At 44.9% G+C, this 10,000-nt stretch overlaps 1 protein-coding gene across 3 annotated transcripts in view; it reads right to left on the reverse strand.

Annotated features, from left to right (window-relative positions):
* LOC147013790 (nuclear receptor subfamily 4 group A member 2-like) overlaps positions 1-10,000 on the reverse strand; it is a 41,864-nt gene that overhangs the window by 2,317 nt on the left and 29,547 nt on the right. For all 3 annotated transcript variants that reach the window (XM_085851015.1, XM_085851016.1, XM_085851014.1), the window contains exons 4-7: positions 6,048-6,211; positions 3,399-3,604; positions 347-525; positions 1-89 (exon numbers count right to left, since the gene is read on the reverse strand). The exon at positions 1-89 is cut by the window's left edge and continues 2,317 nt beyond it. In XM_085851015.1, coding sequence (XP_085707141.1) covers positions 1-89; positions 347-525; positions 3,399-3,604; positions 6,048-6,211 — 638 coding nt within the window. The remainder of the gene's footprint in view (positions 90-346; positions 526-3,398; positions 3,605-6,047; positions 6,212-10,000) is intronic.

Raw genomic sequence — 10,000 nt, forward strand, 5'->3', positions numbered from 1 at the left:
CGTGTTGAGTTCAAGATGTTCGCGCAGGCAAGAAACGACCTGGTTCTGCAGTTCCTCAACCTTGTGGCCCTCCAATAATCCAAAACGGTCTGCACAGGGAACATTTATTTTAATATCTTCAGCATTTAATTTTCGATTTTGATCGTGGAGACCGTACATACAAAGGGGCCATTTAGAAACGGAAATATCGCAGAAACTTCCACCCCACCCCCACTCGTTTTTCAACCTTCTACACTCGGGCCCGAAAGCCTCCTCATGCATACAATAAACAGATGGTGCAAAATAACACAGTAAAAGGAATCAAACTATAAATTCATGAGTATGTGAGCCTTTGTTTAAAACGGACCTGAAACCATAACAACAGCACACAGGCAAGAGAATGTCGAAACGTCCATCTTTAGGCTCTGGAGACTCCAGGAGAACTCAATGATGGAGTTGATCCACTCTCCAAAAGTGCGCATGCATTGTGAGCGGTGCAGGACAACGCCATTGCAGAACACCAGCTTTTCTTCCACTGGATTGGACCTGTAACAGGAAATGCAGATTACTGAGAGACAACTTTAATAATACCCAATGAAACAATTCTTGAGGAACAGATAATCATGGACTCTGAATGATAGTGTACTCTATTATGCAATGGCCTGTTTGCAAAGGACCAGAACGAGTTTATAGTCAGATCCGATTCCACCAAACATTTGTCCCGGATTAAACGACTTGAAGGTGAGCACACTCACCGCACGCGAGTTATCCTGTGAATCTGTAAGACGGGTCCCATGCCATTGACACCATGAGACGGATGGACATTGTTAGAGGGTTGCGTGCGACACATTATAACCTCCGCTACCGAAGGTGGACGGATGTTATGTTTTCACCCCTGTCTGTGTCTTTGTGAGCAGGATATCTCAAAAAGTTATGCATCGATTCTGACGAAACTTGAAGGACAGGTTGGTTGTGCGACAAGGACGAAATGGTGAGACTTTGGTGAAGATTCGGAGCTGAATCCGGGTTTGAGAATTTTTTAATCTTCAAGTGATTCTTCACCATTAAAAGATGGCTGCTAAAAACGATACATAGCATGATATTTCAAAAAGTTGTGGACGGGTTATGACAAACTAGGTGAATGACTTGGTTAGGTAACAAGAACGAGTCGATTAGATTTTGGTTAAGATCTGGAGACAGCACCGACCTGTCAGTGGGATACAAAACGTAAACTGTTCAGCCTGGTGGAGGTACAGTATGTGCTCTATCAAGTGCCGTTCTAGTTTCCGATGGAATCAGATCCAACAAAAAAACTTCCATCTGGTGCGGTGGACATCATTAAGCATGCATAGCATCATGCAGTACTGTATGCCATTTTTTAGAGAATCGTGAAGTTGTACGTCTTCTCTGCTTGCACTCCATTGTGAAAATGAAAGAGCTCATGGAGAACATTACAAAACAATGGACTACTCTTTTGGAGAGAGTCGCCCATTGTTCCACATCATGCCAAGCTTCACATTCTCCGTATGGGTTCAACATAAGGTTAATCACCTTGCCTCATTTTAACACCCACATTGGTCTATAGCCATTGAAACAGCATCATGTGACTGACTGCATGAATAGTGAACCACAGGAAAGAGATTGTTGCATAAACCAATGTTAATTACTTTCCTGCCTTTTGTCCCACAAAAGGTGACATACAAGGCCAACTTGCACACATGCAAACATTCGTGCACACACACTTTATTATTACTAACTAGCATCGACTCATAGGTTATCGTTAATCGGGCTTAAAACGCCTTCTCTGTGGTATTATCCTCCACCATGCCAGGTGTTGCCTTAATGGTTAGGGCGATGGGCTTGGGATCCTTGCGTCCCGAGTTCCAATCCCGCTCAGCTGTTGAATTAATACCAGGTGGGGTTAACTCGACCTGTCATCCTTCCGAGGTCGGCAAAATGAGTGCCAGCATGCTGGTATCCTGTGTCGGAGTGGCGACCCGTCCAAGATTGTGCCCAATAGCCAAGGAGACTGCTTAGGCAGCACCAACACTCTGCACAGAGTATGGTCCCAATGGATGGATGGATCCTCCACCGAGGGGATCTGAAGCTGGCTGTCCCTCCTACTAGCACTCACTTGTGGACATTAAAGACTCCTCGGTGACTGGTGCCTTTGAGAAAGGCTTTAATACCTATGCCAAGTTCCCAAATTACTTCCCTGACTGCTGCTGGGAAGGCAATGGCACACCACCTAGTGTAATATTTGCATGTGTTGTGCAGTCACACATTCTTTTAAAATTTTCCGTCGTGAAAGCAACATGAACATGAGAGGTGTATGATAAATTTGAAGATCAATCAACCAATGTACCATATTCTTTACAGAGCGTCGATGACGCCGAAACAGTTTATTGGCACAAGGCCACAGGTTATGGTGGGTGGTTTTCCATTGCCTTCCCAGCAGTCAGTCATGGCAGAAATTTGTTATTTGTTCAGCTTGCTGGTGATAGCTCGCCTACTCTTCACAAAGTCAGCATGGGATCTTTAACGTCCACCAACTAATGTCGGCAGTTTAACGTCCATCCGAGGGACAGCACACACATAGATGTTTCGCCTTGCCTGTGAAACACCAGGAGGACAGTTTATAGCTGGGTTGAGTTTCAAACCCAGGCTAGACAGCTCAGAGGTGAGTGTGCATTCATCTGTGCTATCTTGCCAGCCCTGTACTAACCTTGAAAGATAACTTTTGTGCACTTAGCCCAATTTAGGCCTGGATGTGGGATAGCCTAGTTTACTTCTCAGAGGCTCATTCTGGGATAGATAGCGTATACCTTAGGCATAGACACAATAAAATTAATGACAATGTTTGCAAGTGAATATAAAAAATAGGACCACTGGACTTGTAGCTTATCTGGGCCCTGGCCTAATGCTGCAACCCAAATTTGGTAGCATTCTGACTGGTAGGGCTGGAGAAGAAGATTTTTGAAGGAATTTATGTGACCGCCATTTTGACACACTTCCGGTCATGTGATCGGCATGACCTCCGCAATTTAACATCAGGACCCTGTCCAAATGTTGTAACCCAAATTTGGTAGCATTCTGACTGGTGGGTCTGGAGAATAAGTTTTTTGAAGGAATTTACTAAGTCCGCCATTTTCACCTACTTAAAGTCACACGACCGGAAAAAGCTTTGCAATCCCGCTACCAATCATGAATGGAACCTTGCTGCCAAATTTCAGCCGGATTGGCCCAGCGATTTGGCCAGAGGAGTCAAAATAGTAGACGGACGGATGGTGTATAATGACAATACCTTATCTGGAATTCCAATTCCAGATGAGCTAAAAATTATGAATTAAAATATGGATTCATAAAATATTATAAGGTGTATGCCACTTGTAATGATGGCTTTCCAGGTAAGAACTCACAAGTAGGCGAGGCGGAGCACAAACAGTTCAAGAAGAGCCGAATCGAGGAGCAGGTCACGGTCCTTCCTGGGCAAATCCTGGAGACCAGGAAGCCGTTCAGCCCAACTACGTATCACTTCCATACAGCTGACGAGAAGCTCGAAGAACTCACGCACGTCTTGTGTATCGGCCTTCTTGACGCTGAGCGTCTCGTCTTCTGGCTGAAACTATGCACAAAATAAGAACCGCAAACAGCAACGAATGTAAGAGTTGACTGTGCTAATAACTCCCTGACTCCTTTTTATGTTACTAAACAGGAGTGCAGTGCAAGTTGAACAAGGGTTAGAAATCGTGACGAAATCAGAAGGGGAGGGTTTGTCGCATTGCAGGGTCAAGTCACGGTAGCTTTGTCATTTTCCCCTTCAGTGATGGAGATGTGGGTGGCCCTGGCTTTTCAAAGGGAGAGTTTCAATACCCATTTTAAAATTCCCTGATTGCATTTAAAACTCAACTACAAGGTGTGAACCAGCACCACTTGTGAGCCTGACCAAGCAGGTATCTGAGCGTTCAGCTCAGCGTTCAGAAGATGACAATCCAAAATCCTTACTACTACTGCCGTCAGCTGGATTTGAACTCATGCCCTCCGGGGTACCACTCATGTCTTCACAGCCAGGCCATCACCATTGAAGCAACGATTTGCATTCGACGTTTCACAGCCAATGAAAGACCTGCCAAGGCAACTTGTGGCTTCCAGTATTCCGTGGAAACTACTGGGAAATTTAAGTTGCATTTCTGCTTAATGGTTCTTTGTTTTTTTGTGTAATCATCAGATAAAATTCTCAATTTTTGAAGTCTGTGTTAAATTTATTTTTTTATGGGAAGTTCATGTAACATGACATCGAATCCCAACAGAACTTTTGAGGCAGCACAATTACAGTCTACTGGGCAGTGAGGGCGAGGGTGCGAGGTGAGGGAAGGGGGGAGACGGGGAAAAGCAAAAGTCAAACAGAATAATGTGTACTTATTGTGCTGATATCACGTTTACATTCACAGTCATGTTGTTTGATTTCCAAGGATCCCACCAACAGAGTGTATCAACAATTGGAAGCAAGCCTGGTGTTGGCTTCGTGGTTAGGGTGGCTAGCTTGGGATCTTAGGGTCCTGGGGTCGAACCCTGTTGGCCGCTGAATTTAAACCAGGTGGGGTTGACTCAGCTTGTCATCCTTCCAAGGTCGGCAAAATGAGCACCAATGTACTGGTATAGGGGCACAGCATCAGCAGCAGGCATAGTCATGCCCCAACAAAATGATAGCTTCCCGGCAGCCAAGCTGCCATATGCAAGAAGAAGAAAAACAATAGGAAAATTAATGGAAAATTTCTTCCAAGAAGAGGTTAAACAAGTTTATTAAAGTATCATCGCAGATAAAGTTCAATCAACCAAGATGTGCATGTGCCCTTAATGTAACAATGGACCCATCAAATTAGTTGGTATAATATTAAACAACATTCAGTTTTGTATACACGGTCAAGGCTCATGGAAGAGCGAGAACACTGAATGGATCAGGACGCAACAGACAAAAAGTGACATCAGAAAGAAAAGGGGAAACTCCAACAGGAGGGTTGAGAGACAAAATTAAGAAAGACTTGGACAACTAAGGGATGTGGGGAAGAATGTGGGGTGGGGCAGGACGCACGGGGTGGACAAGGAAAATGAAGGGGAAAATGAAGGGGAAAATTGAAATAACACATCAGGCCTTTTGATTAAAAAAAATTCCTGTCGAACAATACATCGGGCCTTTTGAAATCCACAGATGATTGGCTGCACAGTATGGCGATGATTATTATTTATAATAATGTTTCCTCTTTCAAAATAACATTTGCGTGTGAAACAGCAACGATTATAAAATCTCGAGACACCATCAGAGGGTGCGAAAGCTGTGATTAGGCAAAGGGTGACTAATTATTTCACAAATTGCTTACACTCAGAGTTCAAATTTGACCTTTACTCGTTTATTTAAAGCAGCTTCATGTGAATATGTAGATGTATCGTTTGGCGGGGAATTGAAACTTTGAGTGTTGGTAACCAAAACCCATATTCATGTGCTTCCTGATGAATGCATGTGTTGAAAAACAAGATGAGGGCAAATGTGATCACAAAGAGGAACCGATCATTTAAGGACGTTCACATTAGACTGGTGAAAATCATTTAAAGATCGAGATGAATGTACACAGAACGGACCACTTCCTGCACGACTGGCCACCTGTATCTACATCGACGACACAAACTGCGAAGCAGGCTGGGGATCTCATTTTGACTGATCAGAAGTGTACATAGCTGGACAATATGATGAAAAGCAATGTCTCTTTTTTTTTGTAATACACATTAACACATGCGAGGTTATTTGTCAACAAATGTAAAGTTGAGGTCAAATTTGAAATGCCGTCGAAGATACAAGCAGATGTAAATACAGTATCGTGTACAGGTTTTATTTAAGTGGCCTAGCAATGTACACCAAGAGGTGAGAAGACAAAACCAAGACGATTAGGCAGACGATTAGAAAAGAGTGGAAATTTTAAGTAAAACAATTGAAAGACCATAGAATCAGAAGGAAGAGACTTCCAGAATGAGAGGTCATCGTGATTGATTACAGCAGAGATGACAGGAATTACCCGGGAGTAATCGAGGCTGGAGGAGCTGGGACTGGTATCAACGTTTGCCCGCACAATTGCTGTGAGTAACGAAACAGGTGGTGAAGTCAGTTCTGGTTCGGCCGGACTGCGTGGTTTTGATGGAAGGCGTCCCCGCCGTCCCTTCAGGTTGTCAGTACGCACAACTGGAATAAAAGGGTGTCATGAAGATAAATTAATTCTTCCTTTTGCCTTTCCTTTTCTCCTTGAGGCTCATTTTCTCAGAAATCCAGGAAGACAGATTATGAGGTGATGATGTCTTGTGGACTGCCTTAAAAGCAGGAATTTGCAATGTATACTTAAATTCCAATAAATGACATACGATATATAGAATACAATTATGAAATATTATATGCATTTCACAGTATATGAACAGCATAATACTTATATTATTACTTGCAATTTCTCCATAATATTGCCCTGTCAACAGCCCCCACCTAAAACCGCAAGAGATTAAAGGTGGGAAGGAAACTAATATCCCATGGATAGCAGGCTTACGGGGTTAATTTGGATGAACTGATGCTTGCTCGAGATGACATCATCTGTATTCTGTGCATGTTCTAACATGTTTGTTGTGAAACACGATAATCACAAACTTAATCCTCCAGGTATCCCAATTAAACCCAATCATTGGCACGGTAAAAATGGTGGGAACTCAAAACACACACACACACACACACACACACACACACACACACACACACACACACACACACACACACACACACACACACACACACACACACACAATTTAATAAATAAATAATAATTTAATAAAGCACAATACACAAAGCACAGAATCACACAAGACACGAAGAAAATAAATAAAGCACATTACTTATTAAACAAAGAAATTAACCTCGAGCTTTGGGGGACACACACACACACACACACACACACACACACACACACACACACACACACACACACACACACACACACACACACACACACACACACACACAATCGGGCAAGTATGAGAAATAGCAGGCGGTGAAAAGCACCCGGCTGAACGGCTGGGAATCCACCTCCTCCAATTCTCAACTGCCCTGTGCCCCCTCTCTTATTACTCCCCACGGTACCTCAACCCATCACCACTGAGCCTTTTCTCCTCCTCATCCGACCCTCTCCCCAAGCTCTTCTGAAATCCCCCACATTCTTTCAATAACTCTCCTTTCCTGCCCCCTCCTCCCTCTTCCTACTCTCCAACCCCCCCCGCACCCAAACCCTCCTCCCCTCCCCCTTCCTTAACAGTTCCACACAGGTTGCTACTGATAAACCAGACTTAATCTGCTTAACAGATGTCTCTTCAAGACGTCTCCGACTCCCTCGTATCCCTCCCTGGTTACTCCCTCCTCCGGTATAACAGACCTGAGCCTCGTCCTGGCGGCGGAAGTGCTCTCTTTATCAAAGACTCGATTCTTCACTCACCATGCACTGCCCTCTTTCCCCCACACCCCAAGGAATACCTCTAGCTACGGCTTCCCCTCCACGACCACCTCATGCTTATATGTGTGTTGTACCGTCCACCAAACAGTGATGACTCCATTTACATCTCGCTATCGGAAAACATGGACCAACTTCTATCCACTCATCCCAACTCTCTCTTTCTCCTTTGTGGTGACTTCAACTGTCATCATGCCATTTGGCGAGGTGTGGGTAACTCTCTCACCTGCCATGGCACTTCAGCAAAAGACTTCTGTGACTCATCTGGACTGACTCAATCTGTCAACTTCCCAACCCGGATCTCAACAAATGGTGTTCCATCTCTTCTGGATCTGATTTTGACAAATCTCCCTGAAAATATCTGCTGTTCTTCCTCCGCTCCAATCGGTTCTTCTGAACAAGTGCTTGTCAAAGTAGACATCCCTCTGGCTGCTATTGGAGAACCACCTCAGCGCTGTCGAGTCTGTCATTTCATTCAGGCCGACTGAGAGGGTCTTCAAGCAGCCATCAAACTTTTAAACTGGTCTCCCATCTCCACTCTGTCCAACATCAACTTGTCCTGGGAATTCTTTCATTGAAACTTGCTCTCCCTCATGCACAGATTTATCCCATCTCGTCTTCAGTTGTCGTACCCTTCCTCACACCCATGGTACACTGAAGCTTGTGGTGAGGCAGTTGTCCTGAAACAACTTGCCTTTGCCTCATGGAAGGCTAATCCAACTGAAGGCAATCTCAGTTCATTCCACAAAGCTCATAACAAGTGTGTGTCTACCCTCAGGAGAGCCAGAAAAAACATCTTTCTAATCTCAAGTCTGAACTCTCAAATCTGTCTCCCTCCTCCAAATCCTGGTGGTGTCTAGTTAAGTCTGTTTTTGGTGTATGTTCCCCCTCAATCCCCTCCCTTACCTCAAATGGCCACACAGCTGACACTACATGAAAAGGCTGAATGCCTAAACTTATTTGCATCGAAATCTTGTGTCCCAAACCCACCTTACCCAGTCACACCCATATGTTCCTGGACTCTGTGTCCTTTTCTCCTGACAAGATGGAGAGCTTGCTGTCAAACCTCGACTCAGATTCTGCAACCGGTCCAGACGGCGTCAGCCCACGTGTTCAAAAAAACCTGCTCAGCTGCTCTTGCTCACCCTCTCTCTGTTCTATTCATCCTCTCATTTGCTCAAGGTCATCTGCAATCTGCTTGGAAATCAACAAACATTCCCACCCTGCACAAAAAGGTGCAAAAACAGATCCTTGCAACTCCAAACCAATCAGCCTTCCACCAATCATCAGCAAGGTTATGGAATCCATCATCACTTCAGACATTAAATCCTTCCTCTTCTCCAATGGCTTGATTTCCAATCAATTTGGATTCAGACCAGGTCACTCTACTCTGGAAATGCTGCTTCTGCTCTCCCAACAATGACTGGAGATCAATACCAGACATGATATCAGAGCCATCTCCCGAGACATATTGCGTGCTTTCGATATGCTCTGGCACCCCGCCCTGCTCACCAAACTCTCTTCCTATGGTATCCAAGGACATCTCAACTCATGGCTCGCAGACTTCCTCTCCTGTCGCAGCCAATGTGTGGCCTTTAATTGAGTTCTCTCATCCCCTCTTTTTGTCCAGGCTGGAGTTCCTCAAGGCAGTGTTCTGGGCAGTGTTCTTTTTCTGGTTTTCATCAATGATCTCACTGACTCTCTGGAAAATCCTCTATATCTCTTTGCTGATGAATCCACCCTCAATCGTACGATCTGTCATCCCTCAGATTGGCAAGCAGCAGCCTCTTCACTCTCTGCAGATCTGGATAAAATCACAAACTGGTCCAACACATGGAACATGTCTTTCAACCCTGACAAATCTCACTCTCACGATGTCTCTCAGAAAAGACTCCCCCCCCCCCCCATCTACTTTCTCAATAATCCTCTGGAAGAAGTCTTTTCTTTCAAGTTTCTGGGTCTCACGATCTGCCATGGTCTTTCCTGGGAAACCACATTTCCAAAATGGCCCCCAAAGCCAGTCACCGACTGGGAATCCTCCGTCGTACAAAGTCCTTCCTCGGCCCAACTGAACTCCTGACCACATACAAAGCTTTCGTCCACATCCTGATGGAGTACTGCTCTCTCCTCTGGGCTGCTGCTTCCACCTCTCACCTTTCTCGGCTTCACGTTGTAGAAACCAAGGCATTTAGGATCATTGGTATCTCCCATGATGAGGGTGAGTCTTTTGGTCTCACTCTCTCACCTCAGACAGGTCGGTGGTCTTTCTGTCTTCTACCATCTCCTCTCCAGCCTTGCCCCCCTCCCCCCCCCCGCTCTGTCTGAGATATGTCCCCCCAATATTTCCGCAGAGCGCTCAAGGTCCGCTAGCAACCACATTCTGGTAAAACTACCAAAATCAAGAATCACTGCTCACCTTCACTCTTTCATTCCTCTTTTTTCCTGCCTTTGGAATAAACTCCCACACTCTCTTCAATCCCACTCTTCCC

Source organism: Eptatretus burgeri, chromosome 13 (assembly GCF_056783735.1).
Source record: "Eptatretus burgeri isolate ZD-2024b chromosome 13, Ebu_testis_v1, whole genome shotgun sequence".
Taxonomy (NCBI): domain Eukaryota; kingdom Metazoa; phylum Chordata; class Myxini; order Myxiniformes; family Myxinidae; genus Eptatretus; species Eptatretus burgeri.